Source organism: Rhagoletis pomonella, unplaced genomic scaffold, assembly GCF_013731165.1.
Source record: "Rhagoletis pomonella isolate Grant_MI unplaced genomic scaffold, Rhpom_1.0 Rhpom_scaffold_00002, whole genome shotgun sequence".
Lineage (NCBI taxonomy): Eukaryota > Metazoa > Arthropoda > Insecta > Diptera > Tephritidae > Rhagoletis > Rhagoletis pomonella.
The window spans coordinates 101,022,539-101,041,083 of NW_023458556.1; the positions used below are offsets into that span (position 1 = coordinate 101,022,539).

At 36.2% G+C, this 18,545-nt stretch overlaps 3 protein-coding genes and 1 pseudogene across 5 annotated transcripts in view; 2 read left to right on the forward strand and 2 right to left on the reverse strand.

Moving 5' to 3' along the window:
• Window positions 1-1,768, forward strand: part of LOC118734257 — a 25,136-nt gene extending 23,368 nt beyond the window's left edge. Inside the window, exon 4 of the mRNA XM_036463972.1 lies at window positions 1,665-1,768. Within this exon, the coding sequence (XP_036319865.1) occupies window positions 1,665-1,753 (89 nt within the window). The 3' untranslated portion in view covers window positions 1,754-1,768. The remainder of the gene's footprint in view (window positions 1-1,664) is intronic.
• Window positions 1,769-1,920: 152 nt separating this feature from the next.
• Window positions 1,921-11,765, reverse strand: LOC118756484 (annotated as a pseudogene).
• A 3,494-nt stretch (window positions 11,766-15,259) lies between these two features.
• LOC118734254 (putative nuclease HARBI1) lies at window positions 15,260-16,822 on the forward strand. Of its 2 annotated transcripts, XM_036463968.1 has the most exons (5): window positions 15,262-15,365; window positions 15,434-15,601; window positions 15,696-16,137; window positions 16,194-16,338; window positions 16,395-16,822. In XM_036463968.1, coding segments are annotated over exons 1-5 (1,140 nt in total). In that variant the 5' UTR covers window positions 15,262-15,363; the 3' UTR covers window positions 16,778-16,822. The 2 variants fall into 2 exon arrangements, with proteins under 2 accessions (XP_036319862.1, XP_036319861.1); XM_036463969.1 differs by having other exon boundaries at window positions 15,260-15,601; window positions 16,395-16,820.
• Window positions 16,823-16,941: 119 nt separating this feature from the next.
• On the reverse strand, window positions 16,942-18,340 carry LOC118734255. 2 transcript variants are annotated; one of them, XM_036463971.1, is made up of 3 exons: window positions 18,149-18,340; window positions 17,728-17,919; window positions 16,942-17,667 (listed from the first exon to the last, which is right to left on the reverse strand). In XM_036463971.1, exons 2-3 carry the CDS (start codon window positions 17,908-17,910, stop codon window positions 17,026-17,028), a joined length of 825 nt encoding a protein of 274 aa, XP_036319864.1. In that variant the 5' UTR covers window positions 17,911-17,919; window positions 18,149-18,340; the 3' UTR covers window positions 16,942-17,025. The 2 variants fall into 2 exon arrangements, with proteins under 2 accessions (XP_036319864.1, XP_036319863.1); XM_036463970.1 differs by having other exon boundaries at window positions 18,100-18,340.
• Between the last annotated feature and the right edge of the window lie 205 nt (window positions 18,341-18,545).

The following is an 18,545-nucleotide window of genomic DNA, read 5'->3' on the forward strand; positions in this document are numbered from 1 at the left end:
ATCTTTTTTCAAAATCTGCTTTTAAATCATGCGCAATATTTTTTTTTTTTGCCATGGAAATGATTAAGTATTCTTTTTTTGAGATCATAAAAAGAAGTAGTTTAGCTTCAACACTTAAAATAATTTGCGACAAATCAAAAACATTTTTGTTCTTTCCTTGTAGAGACAAATTCAAGTTTTGCAAAAGTTCCATCATATCGGTAAAGAACATTAAGTCAGAAAGCCAATTATCATTCTCCAATTGCGGGTAATATTCCGATCTTATATAAAAAGTATAAAATAAAAAAAACAACACAATGGAAAAGAATGTCCAGCAAAGAAATATGTATTTTAAAAAGAAAGGAAAAAAAATCTTCTAAGCAAAGAGAAAGTAAAAAGAGCCGCACTTTTCTAAGCAAAGAGCCGCACTTTTCTAAGCAAAGAGCCGCATTTGGCTCAAAGAGCCGCGTTTGCCCACCGTGGTTTTATAGCAAAGAAAAATGTTTTATGTACAAAACGACTGTTCTCGTTCGCCGTTCGTTCCCAGCAAGAACAACCTAACGCATTCTCCAATACACTTACAATATTGTCAATAAAAACCAACACATTTGCATATTAGTCATATCCATGTGCCATTCTTTGCGTTATATAACACGTTATTAATCGCATAATAATATTTGATTGAAAAGAGACAACTACATAGAGGATAATATAATAGCGAATTCCATGTAAAAGAAAGAGAAAACTGCTCACACGTGAAACGAATATGCGTTAGATTTATCCAGGAACCCTATGTAAAATGATGGAAAGTTTTTGAATTTCTCACACAAAAAGTTTTAGTACTAGGCGTATATAACGCATTAGTTAACAGATAGGGTTCTTACTGGGTTGCAACTACAAACTACTCGGTTTTTTTCTTGTTCGTTTCTCTTGTATGTGTTGTGTGCTATTGTCTGTCAGGGACGCATTATAAAGTAATCAAAGTAATGTTTTACAGAAAAAGGTATTCATCAGAAATATCATTTGACATAAGCTATTTTAATATATTGTTTATTTAAAGTTTTTTCAAATAAACCTTTAATAAGTGTTAAGGGAGAATGTTTATAAATCACTTAAACTTAAAAATGAAATGCAAATGCTAACGACATGAATCTGTAAATATAAAATTGTTTCAATAGTTCTCTTCTTGAAAGTATATATCGTCGTTTAAAGTGCAAAACCGCGTATCAAAAAAATGCAAAACCGCGTATGTGAAGTTGTAGAAATCATTTTCTGGACTGTAAAAACACTCATATTTCAAAATGGTTCTCTTTTTTATAAAGCAATCGCATTTCTGGCTAGTATATTTTAGGACGAATGGATAAGGATTGAGCCAAGAGCTTGTGTGAGCAAATCCAAGTTTTGGCAGCCAATGTCAGTTACGAGGTTTTGCAGAATGACGATACGTGGTTTTGTACTTTAAACGACGATATTAATTGTGAAAAAAAATAAAATCAATGCGTAAAAATAGGCGTTCGAAAAGTGAAAAGAGACTGTGTAAAGAAATTATAAATTTGCTTATGAATAACGTTCATTCCAATCTAGGACCCGCTGCCCTAATCGGTGGAACATTCGCGCCTCCAAATGATGAGTTCTCCTTATCCTTGCTTACTTTACAATTGAAAATATATAAACTTTTTTTTCAGAAACCTTCATCCATGGGAATGGCGGCGATGAAGGGGAATATATAGCCGCACCGCAGTCGTGTTTCCAATTTGCCAATAGCCGCATGTAATTGAAAGCTGCTGCACGTAACAAGATATAAAAATTTACTTTTTTATGCTTAGGAATGCTAAAATATCTCTGCCCTATTTATATTTTCGTGACAGTAGATGAGTCCGCAGAAAATTTGCAATTCTTTTAGTTTCTATATCAAATTTGTTGGAGAATATTTGTATGTTACTACATATGCTGTATAAACGGTTCTACAATCTATGTATAAGTTATTAATGAAATTACGTTTAAATAAATGGTTAGAAAAACCTGCATAAAAAGCAGTGTTGCCACTTTGTGAGTAATTCCTCAAAATGTGAGGAATTTCGGGTGCGCTTGAGTATTTTTTGAGGATTTTTATTTTGAGGAATTTTTGAGGAATTTCCTCTCGGTATATTTGCAGATAACAAATGCAGCCATGTTTTACACAAGATAGTTGTTAAATCGCTCTGCAAATTTTTGAACAAAAAGCTTTCCAAAGTTTTATAAAGAGCGAATTACACCACACAAGTGGCTTGTCAAACATCTTCAAACTTACTTTTCCCATTTTGCCATATACCAGAGCACTCATATAATTGCAGCAATATTTTATACAAACCAAGGCAATATAAAATAACGGTGATACTTTGTTTGAACCGCAAAAACAAATATACCAATTGAATTGGAGAATGTAATTAATTTTTATGCTAAGTACCTGTAAATAGTATGCAGTACACAATACTCATATCTGTAATAAGAAAATTTTGAGTAATTTGTTCGGATTTTGAGGATTTTTCGTTTGTTTTTGAGGAATTTGATAATTTTTTTGTGGCAACACTGATAAAAAGCTTTCTTTTTAAAATTTTTAGCAAGTTTATATTTATACGCTTATAAACAAATTTTTTGAACCCTTATTATAAGTTTACATTTATACGCTTATAAAAAGCTTTCTTTTGAACATTTATTATAAGTTTATATTTATACCCTTACTAGCAGACCCGGCGAACTTCGCCCCGCCCTAAATTTTTATTCACGTTTACGATTTTCATTGGCTCATTCGTCTGCTAAGATTATGGTTTGGTGGTCATTTGCCGCTTTAAATAACCTAAGGAAAGTGTTATATCCGTGAAGAAGTTCTTGAAATTCGCCAGTTGTCCGGCATTTCATAGCACGGTTATTCGCAAAGCGAAATAAATTTTTTCGTCTTCACTCCCTGGCGGCAACAATGACCCGGTTCTATAGTGAATGTCCTAGAAGCTTTACAGTATAGTTGGTGGCAATTTCAAAATGGGTGCGAATCATTGTTCTACAGATATGCAATATACATATGCTTATATCCATGCGCGTAGCCAGGTAGGGGCAGGGGGGGCCCGGGCCCCCCCCTAACTTTCAAATTTTTGCCTAGATATTCAAAAATACTACCACGAAATGCTTGTTTGATAATTTCGGCCCCCCCTAAATTTCAAGGTTTTTCCTATATATATACTGTATAACAAATTATACTCCCAACGCTAACTAAATAATTAGTAAATTGCTATGAAAAGTAGATATGTGGATCATCCGGTTCTGTATCAAGTTATTATCTCTAACTTCAAAGCACTTCCATTTTAAAAGGGTAAAAACCTGGCTGCAGTCGACAATGAGCAAAAATTTATTGAACGGAAACTATAAATAAATTTATAGTTCAATTGTTTATTACTTTGTCTTTAGGTTTGTGTCTTTACTAAGCGGTTGGGTGAACAGCCAAGACGTTTACTTCTAAAGTGTGACAAAACAAAATCAAGTAATATATTTAGCATAAATAAATATACCAGCCTAAAAAATCTGCGTACTCAAAATGTTCAATACGCCCTCATACTTATACATACATACATATGTATGTATATCATTTAACGTTTTGTCCGGCTATTTGGTTTATTATACAGGTATGTAGAGCGAATTTAAAAAAATTCATCAGGGTTTAGTTGAGATATTCGTTTTTGGCCACTATGTTTTGTACATTTCCCAGTACTGCAAAGCTTTTGACGGCCATTCACCTGGGAGTGGCCAGAAGTGATTCGTGTGCTTACGGTTCAAATCGCAGTTAACTACGTCCGGATATTTATATCCATGAATACTCTGGGTAGCGACCGAACGCTAGTTTGGGAGCGAGGTAAAGTGGGAGGGCGTAACACCCCGCGTGCGCTGGGGATTAATCGGGATGGTGCCTCTGCCCGGCTGGTTGAAGTCCTAGGGAAAATAAAGGCTGACATCAGCTCCATCCACGAAATGCGATGGACGGGGCGAGGAAGGTAAGCGTGAGCCTTGCGACGTCTACTACAGTTGCCACGTAAAGGAGTGCAATTCGGTGTTGGATTTGTGGTGGGAGAGAGACCGGCGTTCACTCTAGTGGACGAAAGTCTAGCCACAATCCGCATCAAAGCGAGATTCTTCAACATCTCATTCACATGTGCCAATGCCCCGATGGAAGAGAAGGACGAGGCATCCAAGGCTCTCTTAGCTTAGAGCGTACATATTAGCGCTGCCCCCGACACGTATAAAAATCGTGCTTGGCCATTTAAATGCCAAGGTGGGCAACGAAGGGATCTTTGGTGCCAGTGTCGAAAAAATCAGCCTCCACATAGAAACGGCGGGCTGAGGATGATCCACTTCGCCGGGGCCCGAAGCTTGGCAGTATGTATTACTGGGTTCTAGCATAAAAACATCCATCAAGCTATTCTCATTTTCGTTGTTGGTGTTTCCGACAGGGTAGGAGTGTGATGTATTGTGGAACGATTTTCCGTCGTCCCTTGTCAAATTTGGTTTGGAGACCAACCGGTTTCGGCGTTGTTCCATCTTCAGTGTCATTTTTCGTTCTCTCAAGCTACATGGATGTCTCCACATCGAAAAACGGGAAACCAAATCGAGCATGTTGTGATAGACGGAAGACATGCTTCCATGTTTTAGATGTACATACGTACACTCCGAGGGCCAAACATCGACTCGCACTACTATATTGATGCATCCAATATACGACCTAACCTCGGAGAAGCAAAAAAAGGGCCCCCAACAATGCAGGGAAAGTTCAACGTCGAAAAGCTGCAATCAAAACAGACGGCCAATGGATTCGGCGCTCGACCCTCACACCTGCTGTGAGAGAGCACTCTTCAACAAACCGACTTGCGCGAGCAGTGAAACCACATTTCCCGCTAATTACTGGTACGATCACGAGTGTGAGAAAATGCTTGAAATGCTGTCCGACAGAAAAAACACCCGAAATTTTTAGCAGAGAGTTGAGCGACTTACGGAAGGTTTCAAGACTCTTGTATGAACAACCATGGCGACCTAGTGACCGATGTCCAGAACGTACTCAGATTATGGAGGGAACACTTATCGACCCTTTTGAATAGCGGAAGCACTTCGAGGTCCCAGTCGATGACGATGGAGTCGATATCCCAGCGCCTGACTATGAAGAAAAGTGCCAAAGCTGTTTGAGCTGACGGCCTGTCAGCTGAGCTATTTAATTACGATGGCAAGGAGGTAATAAGGTGCATGCCCGACGACTGGAATTCAAGTGCGCTCTGCCCAATCCACAAGAAAGGCGACCCCGCCATGCGTACCAACTACCGCGGGATCAGCCTTCTAAGCATAGGTTGCAAGGTCTTATCGAATGTATTGTCTACCATAGACCAGGTATTCACAGTACGCCGAATCTTGGAAAAGACCCGCGAGAAAATGATCCGCACTCACCACCTATTTGTCGACTTTAAAGCCGCTTTCGACAGTACTTAAAGGTATATGCCGCTATGTCTGTCATACGTCTGTGAAAAATGACGTTGAGTAATACCACCAGCTTTGCTCTGTTGCCTTTCGCCACCAGACGGGGTTTCAGACAGGGCGGCTCCCTTTCATGTGGCTTCTTTAATCTGATGTTGGAGAAGATAATAAGATCTTCAGAACTGAACCGCTTAGGAACAATTTACTACAAGAGCGTACAATTGCTGGCTTATGCCGATGACACTGACATCATCGGTAAGAAAAACCGCGAAGTCTGTCCTGACTTTTCCAAGTTGGACAAGGAAGCAAAGCGAATGGGTCTGGTGGTAAACGACGACAAGACGAAGTATCTCCTGTCATCAAACAAACAATCAGCTCATTCGCGCCTGGCACCCACGTCACTTTTGACAGTTATAATTTCGAGGAAGTAGAGAATTTCGTTTACTTGGGAACCAGCATTAACACCTGTAATAATGTCAGCATGGAAATCCAACGCAGAATCGCTCTTGCCAACAAGTGCTGCTTTGGACTGAGTAGGCAATTCAGGAGTAAAGTCCTCTCTCGACGTACGAAAACCACACTATAAATCACTCACATGCCCGTGCTGGTATGTGGCGTATTCAAATACAGCGGCTCAACTGGCTTGATCATGTCGGTCGAATGGACACCGACGCCCCAGCTCTGAAAGTATTCTGGCTTCACTTAGCATTTCTAATAGGCGTCAGTTGGTCAAAATCGCTTTGGCGGTTACAGCGCCAAAAAGGAAGAAGAGGAAGAGAATAGATCTATAACCTTATCAGTCACACAGTGTTATAATCCCGACGAAATCCTTGACGGTGGTACCGGGAGGGGAACGGTACATGACGGTAGGAATTTTAGTTTGGGTTAAAGTCTCACACGGAAGGGGTTAGGCTTTCGATGCTTCCTCCTCGTAAAATAAACATACTCAGTAAAAAGTTAACAATTTAAATCGACGAATAGTTTTATATCAACTTTTGTGAACTTCTGTTTATTTGTTTTTTGTACAACATATTTACCTTTATTGGTTACAATAATTTTAAGCTATAATAAAACAAATTTTAGTACATAAGTAAGTTATTGGTTTTGAATTTTTTATTTTGTATGGCCCTCCCCCCTAAATTTCGTTCTGGCTACGCCCATGCTTATATCAGATGAAATACCTTAAAAGTTTGACCGCATAATAATATTGGAAAATCACATTCATTGGGCCAATCGCAACGCAGGAGCCTTCGATATACTCAATGGTGCAACAGATCGATTTAATCTGACTTTCACGGCCCCTTTTCTCACTTGGCTATTTTTAGTAATAACTCGACTTCAGCGCCACTTGGCAGCACGTTTTTGCAATAGTATTGCATACATATTTAAAACATTAGCCAAATCGGATCATAAATAAGATTTTTAGTAATAATTCAACTACAGCGCCAACTGTCGGATTAAATTGTGAAACTAAACCATCCAGAGACCCACTCAAACACACACAAAAAGTTTCGTTAAAATCCGTAGAATCATTTAGGAGGATTTCACTCACAAACACACCTCCATACCAAGTTCCAGAACTCTACCATGAGCCCTTCCAATGATATGCAGTATGAAAAATTCGGTTTGTATGGAAGATGCCACGCCCCTTTTCCAATAGTTCCAATTTTTCTCCAAGAGTATGCGATTTATTTCGTACATCTCCATACAAAGTTCCAGAACTCTACCATGAACACTTCCAAAGATATGCAGTATGAAAAATTCGGTTTGTATGGGAGATGCCACACCCCTTTTTACAATAGCTCAAATTTTTCTCCAAGGGTATGCGATTGATTTCGTATATCTCCATACCAAGTTCCAGAACTACCATGAACACTTCCAAAGATCCGTAGTATGAAAAATTTGGTTTGTATGGGAGGTGCCATGACCCCTTTTCCAGTAGTTCCAATTTTTCTCCAAGAGTATGTGTTTGATTTGGTATATCTCCATACCAAGTTCCAGAACTCTACCATGCACACTTTCAGACAAAGGTAGCATGAGAAATTCGGTTTGTATGGGAGGTGACACGCCTCCATTAATATAGATTTTTGTTTTAGCCTAAAACCATCCTTGGGACACGTGCGGCAGGTAGCAAATCGGTTCAGCCGCTCTCGAGCCTTGCGAAAACCAAAAAAGTCTTTCAAAATGTATATTAGTTGAGATATATTATATATTTTAATTATATTTTGGCAGTATCCGTTGTTTCTGATTGGCGCAAATAAATCTGGCGTAGTGACGAATTCGCCCCTTGATATGGTGATTGCTCAAAGCTATTTATATTCGAAATTGCATGAAAATTGGAAAACAGGAATCTATAAGCTTATCCAGCCAAAAAGCTACCTACGTACCGAATTTTAAGCAAATCGGACCATAAATACGATTTCTTCGAATAGATCGGCCCCTGGTCCACTTCTCGTAAAAAACGGATCATATATGCTAATCAGCCCTATTCTGCATTTCGATTACGTTCCTGCATTCCGCTCCGCTGGAATCGAACTTAGGTATTCTTCGTTACGATCGAAACGAAAGAAGAAGAGGAAGACAGAAAACATCTTTCGAAATTATCTGTTTGCCTAGGAATGTGTGAAATCGAAACAAAACAAAGAGATATTTGCCACGAAACTATAGCAGCATATGAAGCTAAAGTTTGTAAATATTTTAAAATAACTAAATATACCTAGCATCACTGTAATTTAAAAATAAAATTTAAGTGGATACATAATTATAATGAAATCCATAGCCGCGGCGTTATTGCTTGAAGAGAAGAACGAGTCCCAGATTGATGATGCGGAAGTTGAAAGGCGGAGATTTAGGGACATGTTTGATCTTTTTTAGATGAGTGAAGAGTCATAAGGAATTCATCTTGTACTCTATTACTCATCGTTTAAAGTCAGTGAAATTATAAACGTTGTTTAGAGCAGTCCACAACATTTGCATTTACTATAGAGTGGAAAATTTGAACTCAAACGAATCCCATTTTAAAAGCCGTCAGGAGGAGGGGAAGAACAAAGCTTATCTTTCCATAGCAAATCGAATTCGAAACAACATACGCACCTCTTTTTAAAAAGTTAGTAAAAACGAGTGCAATAATAAAAGCATCTTTTTTATGTAACTTCACATTTTATGTATGTATGTATCTATGTGCATACATCGATTAATTTTATATAAAAAGAATAAGTGCATTTCACAGTCTTATTTATAGATAATGTAAACAAAAACGCCTGGACTTCCACTTTGAAAACGTCGCGCAATATACCTTTTCGAGAAAATTCATTTATGATGACTTCTACAATCATGCATAGTATATTTTACTAAAATTTTTTATAAAATTTTATTATTTAAACCCACGAAAATAACAATTGAAACGTTCTCCGTCAACAAATTTGCAACTTAGAAAAACGGAACTACGATCGAAATGTAGAATAGGTATAATCGTAAATTTCGAAGATCGATCGAAAGGAAACGGAACGCAGAATACCAAAGTTGCCAAACGGAGAAAATTTCGATTCGAGTCGAAATGCAGAATAGGGCTGTATATACAGCGTGGCGACGAATAACTGTTACCCCGTTTTTTTTAGAAATAAAAGGGTCCTTGATAGATTTTGCGAAAAAAGTATTTTATTGTTAATTTTCCACGGATTTTAGTTTAGTTGTATTAATTAGTTATTAAATTTTAATCCTTATTTACATTTGCCAGCAGTTTAAACTTTGAGAGGAAAGTTCGTTTGGCACGCAAGTCTTTTTCAGGTGTATTTTTTCTTAGGCTTTGTATAAAAAAAATACAAAAAAGAAAAAACTGTATAAGGTTGGTCGAATGAATGGCCGTCCTAGTCACCAGTTCCGAGTCTATTTGATTTATGAGTATGAGGCCTTATGTTGGACAAAAGGGGAAGTATAAGGGACTCAAAATGGAGAAAATCTGCCTATGGCTACCGAAGATATGGAATAAATTAACTGACGAAGACCTGCGTGCCAAATGAACTTTTCTCTCAAAGTTTACACTGCTGGCAAATGTAAATAAGGATTAAAATTTAAAAACTAATTAATACAACTAAAGTAAAATCTGGAAAATTAACAATAAAGTACTTTTTTCGCAAAATCTATAATGGACCCTTGTATTTCTCAAAAAAACCGGGGTAACAGTTATTCGTCGCCACGCTGTATGCTAAAAAGCTACCTACGTACCGAATTTTAAGCAAATCGGACCGTAAATACGATTTTTTTCGAATAGATCGGTCCCTGGTCCACTATTTATTAAAAAAATGGCGTTTAAAAATAGCAGATTTTGTTTACTTTTGAATAAGACTTTATCGAGTGCGCTATAAAGACGGGTATAAATGCTGTAAAGAAATATATGTTGAGTCCAATCGGTTTTTTGCTAATGCGGTTCTTGTGTAGGTATAAACAAGGTATATGAAAAAAATTACATCTCCATGAAAAAATATCGTTATTTTCGTATTTAAAATTAATCGGAATTTTATGGGAGGTTATAAAAACTCGTTTTAATCGAAACTTTGTTTTTTCGGCTTTATTTGTTATTATTTATTGGCCCAGATGTAAATATTGAATGAACTAACATATTTTAAATATTTACGGAAGTACCATTTGTATGCAACCCTGCCTATCCTATATTCAAGTAGATGTAATTCGAAAAATTTAAACGGATTTCTTCAAATCAACCTGAACTGCGGACATATTGCGAATTCATTTTTAAACATTAACCACTACATTATATTAGTATTAAATACTTTCAATTAAGAAACAATTCTTATTAGAAAATAAATATGAATCGCTTTATTTCAAAAATTACAATGTATATTTTTTGTTAATGCAGATAGTGCGGATTTAACGTATTTTATAACCTTTACATGGGGAACATAAATTTATGGCAGATTGCTATTAACAATTTTTACACAATTTACGATTGCAATCAATTTCTTTAAAAACTATAATCTAAATGATTGCAAGTTGTATTTTTTACGATCAAAAAAGATTCCAATATTAGGTATATTATACAAATGCAATCCATTTTGATTTGAGTTATTCAGTTTTAGATACATTTATATTTCTGTGTTCGTATGGAATAGTAGTTTATGTCCGGAAGCTGGCTTTAGTATAATCCGGCATTCCCTTTATTATTTACAACACAAGGAATTTTTCGATGACCCTTAACAAGAATATGGACTTGCTAGTATCGGAACTATTTCTTGCACGTTTATTTGCCAAAATTTCTTCAACGGCTCGGCGCCAGTGAGGGTATGCTGCGAATGCCGTATTATACTAAAACCAGCCTTTTGACATAAGCTACTATTCCATACGAGTGGGGCGCGTGCGAAATGTGCATTTTCCCAGTTGCAGTAGTGCAGTAACTCGACACCTTCCTCACCAACAGCTCTGTCCTCTATTATATATTGGCTATCATGCACCAGAAAATTTCCATCACGCATTCCATATGCCACCGATTGTCGTGGATCAATTAAAATACTGTCATCACAGCTTTTTGGTACTCCAGCAACTGGTGTGTCTATGGCGGAGTTATGTGGAGCTGTTGCATGACTAAAATCAATTTGGACTCTTTGAGAACTGGCTTGTTTGTTGCGAAAGCTATTGGCATCAAATGTATGCAAATTAGATTTCCAAACGAGCAACTGTTGAATATAGGGAAAAAATTTATATTATATAATTTTTTCACACACAAAGCAGAAATTACTTGTCGATCCTCGCCCGCGGAAGCAAAATTTCTACCATGTGGAGAAAGCGACGGCGCAAACTTTGTCAGTATGGCCAGTTAGTGTATAATTTTCCCGTCCATTTTGACCTGGTTCCGCTAAAGTGCACTACTACCGTGTATAAATTGGTCGACCTTCTAATAAATCAAGCAATGTTATGGTATTGTCGTCGCCGCCAGTCACCAAGAAATTTCGAACTGGGTGAAATGCAACATCATTCTCTGACGACGAATGAACTTGATACAATGGTATTAGCTCGCCTTCGGCTATGTCGAATATCTTAACGCGGTTACAACTTAATGCTAAAGCCACCAGATTACCGTCTGGATACCATGCCAGCTGTCGTCCCATACCTCTTCCCCGGGTGAACGTTCGCACACATTCGCCTGAAGATGTATCGCAAATTCTTAACTTGTCGCCGCACGATGCAATTAACTGGCCATTAGGGCTGAATTTTGCTGCGCACACCCAATTTGCGTGTCCAGTGAAAGATGTATATTTTGAATCAGTATTTTTATAGCCGTTCGCCATTTTTCGAGCCTGCAAACGAATAAGCTGACGAAGATACAAACAAATTCAAGCACATTGTTGCATTCTACCGTCCTTTTAAAAACTTTAAAATCTTAAAACATATGTGAAAAACTTTTATAATATGAATATTTCTAAAGTCGAAATCAAAAGAAAATTTTATAAATAGCATATTTAAAAAACAATCATCTGATATTTTCCAAGTTTTTGGGCATATATATCCAATTGAACAACAAATAGTACTAAGTTTTATGAGACTTTTTAATGCAACCCAGGTCAAAAAGGCACAGTTTTGACCAAAATAAGCAACTCTAAAAAACAGATGATCGCAGCTGTGGCCCAGGATGGCGTCTATTGCTAAGATGTCCCACTTGTATTTGTACACAATGACACTTACACCGCAAGTTTCAGCTGTCCCGCTGTGCATCCGTTTTGCGCTAGTTCAGAGATAGTTCTGATATATTTATGTAGTTCGGAACTAGCGTTTTGTCAGACTGTCTCTAAATTTTACTGCAGGGAACCGAAATAAGAATATCAGGGAACGTATTTTATGGAAATTGCCTTTTTTTCTGCTAAAGAGATAGAGTATATTCGATTAAGAATGTCCACGATTTAGCTTTCCCTGATACCATATATACACATTTGATGTTGCCTTTTTTAAGATATTTGCCTTTTTTGCATTTTCTACCTTTAAAAAAGTGATTATAGCATTCACAATTTTTTTTTAAGATTAAAAAATATACATGCCCACGCGGCTTATAGAAGCGCAGGGACCTCTTGCCAAATTGGTGTTGGAAAAATTCAAAGCCGTTTTCTCAGCTAACGTAGTCTTGGAGACAATAAGGGGTGTGGAAAAAAAGGGCGAAAAAACGCCATTATTCCTGATAATATGAACGTTTCAAACGTTCCATATTTAAATTGGGCTCCACTTGTATCAATTTACGTCGAGCGCACATTTAGTACATTCAAGGCTTTTCTTCTCGAAAATAGAATGAAAATGGTGCCAGAAAACTTCAAAATGCATCTTGTGGTTCAACGTTACTACAACTATACAGATTAAAGTTTTATGAGTTAGAAACTCGAAAGGATAAAATAGTCAAAGATTTAAAGTAAAAATTTTGCATATAATAAAACTAGTTCACAGTTTTTTCTAAAATAAATGTAGTTTTTGATTGTTCTTCGTATTTTCTGTATTTTCTTATTTTGCTTTTTTTGCAATATCTAGTGCCTTTTCCTGCCTTTTTCGCTATTTTATTTTGCCTTTTTTTGCCTTTTTTGCAATACCTAGTGCCTTTTCCTGCCTTTTTCGCTATTTTATTTTGCCTTTTCCAGCCTTTTTCGTTATTTTGCCTCTTTTATAGGTTTTTAGGTCCTAAAAATCGGTTCCCTGAAGAATACATATACATATAAATGAAGCAGTGTTGCACAAAAAAATTACCAAATTCCTCAAAAACAAACGAAAAATCCTCAAAATCTGAACAAATTACTCAAAATTTTCTTGTTACAGACATGAGTATTGTGTACTAGAGGTGTTAAACTATCGATAGTCACACCATCGATAGTTTTGATAGTTTTCAGAAAAACTACTAAACTATCGATATTTTTGATAGTATAAGAAAAAACTATCAATGAGTATTGATAGTCTAAAAAAATTGAAACTATCGATACTATCGATAGTGCCATCGATAGTTTGACAACTCTATTGTGTACTGCATACTATTTACAGGTACTTAGTATAAAAATAAATAATATAAAAAAAAAACTTTTTAATATACAACGCTTTTATAAATGGACTAAAAAGTAGAAAATAATATTTCTCAGTTCCTTAGAATTTGTTTTGATAACTTTTGATTTTGAAATTTTAGCAAAAGTCATTATAAACAATCTATGAAATTGAAAATGAAAAACGTGGAGCGCATGCAATACAAAGCATTCGATTTAATTGACAATAGTCAAACTACATAACGTAGACCTAAAATTTCTACAGCGAAAGTAGAACTTTGAAATCGATTTTAAGCGGTCGTTATTCATATACCCACATACATACATTCATATATTACTTTTCATATCAATTCAAGTGTATTACATGCGCCCCACGCTTTTCATTTTCAATTTCATAGATTGTTTATAATGATTTTTGCTAAAATTTCAAAATCAAAAGTTATCAAAACAAATTCTATGGGACTGAGAAATATTATTTTCTACTTTTTAGTCCATTTATAAAAGCGTTGTATATTAAAAAGTTTTTTTTATATTATTTATTTTCTACTTTTCAGTCCTGTCTGAATAAAATTTTGCAATAGATATTAAAATAATTCAACGATATTAATAGAAAGGTACATATGTATGTACATACAAACGAGCACCAATTAATTTTATTTAAAGAAATGGCGTGTCGTCTATTTCCGCTGTAGCAAACGTAGTACATAGGGCGACATCTAGATGTCATCTACCTCGCCCTATTCACTACAGATGTCGCCCTATGCACTATGCTTTTTTATAGGAGCTTTTCAAAGCAAAGGTTTTATAGTGTCGGACACACAACATTGAAAGTTTCTGGACACACAACATTGCAAGTTGATAAAAGCGTTGTAATAATTAATTACATTCTCCAATTCAATTGGTACATTTTTTCTTGTGGTTCAAACAAAGTATCACCGTTATTTATAAACTTATATGAAGCTGAAGGATCTTTTAATTCAAAAACGTTTCCTATAATTATCTGGATCTAATGAGGAATCAATATGAATATCCTTATGATCGAACAATGCGTGTTCTCTCCATTCATTCCCCAGATTATGTCGGTTTAAAATACGTTGAAAATATGACGATAGAAAGAAAAAATTATCGATAAAATTTTGAATATTTGCAGCAAATGCAGATGTGCTTAAGAGCGAAAAACACCACACAAGCGGCTTGACAAACCAAACGAAGTATCCCTTTGCTTAAAGCTATTTATATATGTTGTGTATGGGTGTGTTTGAAGTTTTGACAAGCCGTTTGAAGGAAATGTGAACAAAAATCAAAATTTTTTGATTTTCTGGCCGCCATGTTGACGTTTGATTAAACCGCTTACGTAGTGTATGATAAAATCGCCTCATTCGCAACGGAACGAGGACGCGATAGAGAAAAATCGGAGAAAACCGAACCCTTTTACATTGTGAACCGGAAGAAAACTAAAATTCTTTGCTTGAACGAGTCATGTTTGCATGGTGTATGGCGAAATGGGAAAAGTAGGTTTAAAGAATGTTTGACAAGCCACTTGTGTGGTGTATTTCGCTCTTTATAAAACTTCGGAAAGCTTTTTGTTCAAAAATTTGCAGAGCGATTTAACAACTCTCTTGTATAAAACATGGCTGCATTTGTTATCTGCAAATATGTCGAGAGAAAATTCCTCAAAAATTATAGCTAGACGTTGATCATCTCTATGGAAATTCCTATTGAAGGAGCTTACTCATTCCCCCCTATTACGGTTGGCGTCGTCGACATCGTCGTCGTTTTTCAGTCGACATCACTTCGTGTCGACGTCGACATCACATCGACGCAGAATCGGTACTGACTAAACGTGTTGAGACGACGTCGACAATTTATCGATAAATTAATGTAGGAAATACCATCTTTGTCATTTTTGCATCAGCTGTTTCATGTTGTTTACAATTTTTATTTAAAAGGTTACGTTCTTTAGATCTGTGTGATTATTATTATATTGAATATTTTTGCGCAAAAATGTTCTTTGTTTCCGATTCAAGCTCAAGCGATGAAGAATACAAAAAAGAGCTTACACTAAAAAGGAAAATTATTAGGCAGAACTCTGATATATTTAGTTTGCCAGATAACAGGTAAGTGTTACAATTTATACTTGTGGAAAAGTGTTTGAGCGTTTTGGATTTTTTCATACATATCAATGTTGCTAAAAATTTTATTTTATTTCAGATTTCAGGACTATTTTCGACTAAACAAAACTGCATTTAACTATGTACTACAAAAAATTAAGCCGCAAATGAAAAATGGAATCCGGACAACAGCCGTATCAAAAACTTTAAAATTGGCAGCGACTTTGCGGTTTTTGGGTCAGGGCTCATATCAAACAAGTGTTGGAAACGACTTCCACCTTGGGCTTTCCCAGCCAACAGTTAGTTCAGTCCTGTCTGAAACACTCGACATTTTAGAAGTAGTCATATGTCCTCTATGGATCAAATTTCATATGACAGACGCTGAAAAAACAGAAGCCAAGGAGTATTTTTTCCAAAAAACTGGTTTTCCTGGTGTTATTGGATGTGTCGATGGAAGCCACATTAAAATTTTGGCTCCCAACAAACAAGACCAGCATCTTTACTACAATCGAAAAGGATTTTTTAGTTTGAATGCTATGATTGTAAGAACAGGCCAACGTTTGCTTTGCATTTTAAAACATAAAAAATTCTTCCACAGATTTGCGATCATAAAATGCGAATACGGTATTTTGATGCTCGTTATGCGGGTTCTGGGCATGACTCTCTAATTTGGAATATTAGCCAAGCGAGAACAATTCTGAAGGAGCGATACGATGCTGGGGAGCGTAGATGCTGGCTCTTAGGTAAGAATTAACCCCGCAAATTTAAACCCTATAAAATATATAAAATGTTTATGTAGGTGATGCGGGTTATCCTCTTGAACCATACATTATGACGCCATATCGATCCGCAGCAGAAGGAAGTCCAGAAGCTATTTACAACAACAAACATGCCAAAGCTAGAAACATAGTTGAACGCACTATTGGAGTGTTAAAAAACCGATTTCGCTGTTTGCTCGGTGCACGTCAACTTCACTATACGCCATCTAAAGCCACGCAAATCGCTAATGTATGTGCAGCACTCAACAACATTTGCATCGAGTTTGGTTCACACATCACAAACGAGGATGCAGACATTGCAGAACTAAACGAAGACAATGTTGACAATACTGATGATGTGGAAAATAGCATAAATATTGAAGCTTCGCAAATTAGAGAACAAATAAAAAACAGTTTTGTGTAATTTCAGTTCATTCTTTTTTTATAAAATAAATGGAATTCAGTCTCTAAATATCAAATAAATAGTAATTCTAATATCTAACGTACTAAACAAAAACAATTCACAGTTCATTCTTTTTTAATAAAATAAATGGAATTCAGTCTTTTAATATCAAATAAATAGTAATTCTAATATTTAACGTACTAAACAAAAACAATTCACGGGTACTTAAAAATAAAAAATAAATAGGTACATATCTACATGAAAATCAGTCAACTTTTTTTTAAATTCCTAAGCTTTTCTTTGGCAATTTCTAATTTTATTTCTTTTAACTGCATTGCAGCTTTGTGCAATTCTACCTCTCTGCGATCCCTTTTTTCCAAAAGCTTTAGCTTCTTTTCCTCTATTGCGAGAAGTTTCTTCTGATAACCGGCCGTATCGCGTAAGGAATGCTTCATTGATCCCATTTTATTTGTAGCGTCAGTTAAAATTCTTTCCTGCATACTATTGTGCCTTTCCAAAAGGTCGTTCCTCTCGCTCGTTTTTGGTTTTCGTGTTCTGGCTGGAGTGGATGGTTGATTTCTGCTCCTGGCGCTCGCTGAAGTTGCGGGTTCTTCCTCTTCGCATGGCAAATCTGGTGGGCACAACTGAATGCATTCAATAATTTGAGCGCCATCCAGTGGAGCAAATTCAACCGCACTTGATGTTTGGTGTTGTGTTTCCGCTGGTGGTAACTGAACACCTTGCAAAACACCTTCTGGACTTAGCTGCTTGTTAAACTGCAGCAAGTTGGCTACAGCCTCTTCCAATGGGCAGAGGGTTAATTGTTTATACCTTCCGCCACCTGTTGCATTACACTCAGCCTTGTTTTTTATAAGTTTCTTCTTAACTTTAAATTTGTAATCTCGCCACACCTGCAGTTGAAATGTACATATATTACAAAATATATGCTTTAATGGTGTTATTATAATTACCTTCTGCCAACCATCGCTGTCTCTTAAAGGGGGCCCAAGGGCATTCAATTTACTGCTGATTGTCTCCCATTGCTGTTTAAAATTAGCTGGAGCTGTTCCCTTTTGAAAACCCTTTGCTAGGCAAGGGCTTTTTTCTAACTCAGCTATAAGAGTTTCAAATTGTTCTGCGCTTGTAATTTTCATGTCTAAAATCTAAATAAATGCAGACACATAGACATTTATTAATTTAATTTAATTAAAAACACGAAAAATAAAAAGAGAAGACAGGAGTTAAATGAAATATTTAACAAATGAATTCCACTGATGCTTAACGAGTCGTTCACATAGTACATACATATGTACATATGTCTACACATCATATTTTATAAGTACCTGGTACTAACGGCCTTTTTTCTTAAAAAAAAAAAACACTTATACTTACAAATTTTCTTCCAGTCGTCAGTAAACACGGTGTCGACAGAAATGGCGTCGTGTGAGTTCAACGTCGACAGCAACTTTGCTTAGCCAGTACCAAAGATGTGACAATAGTTGTCAAGAGGTATCGATATCAACTACGCCAATACCGATTTTAACAAGTCGTCGTCGTTTAGTGACGACAACGCCAACCGTAATAGGGGGGATTGACTTTAAAAGAAGGGACAGTTTTACCACAGAAGTTTTTTAGCCAAGGATCCAATGTATATCCCTATGAAAAAAATGTTATCCGACAAGTAAACAAAATTACTGTTTTTAAAATTTTTGCTAAAAATAAATTCCCCAAAGAGCCCCATTTGAAATTAATTAAACGAATATATGTAATAGGTGGCATACGCGGTACG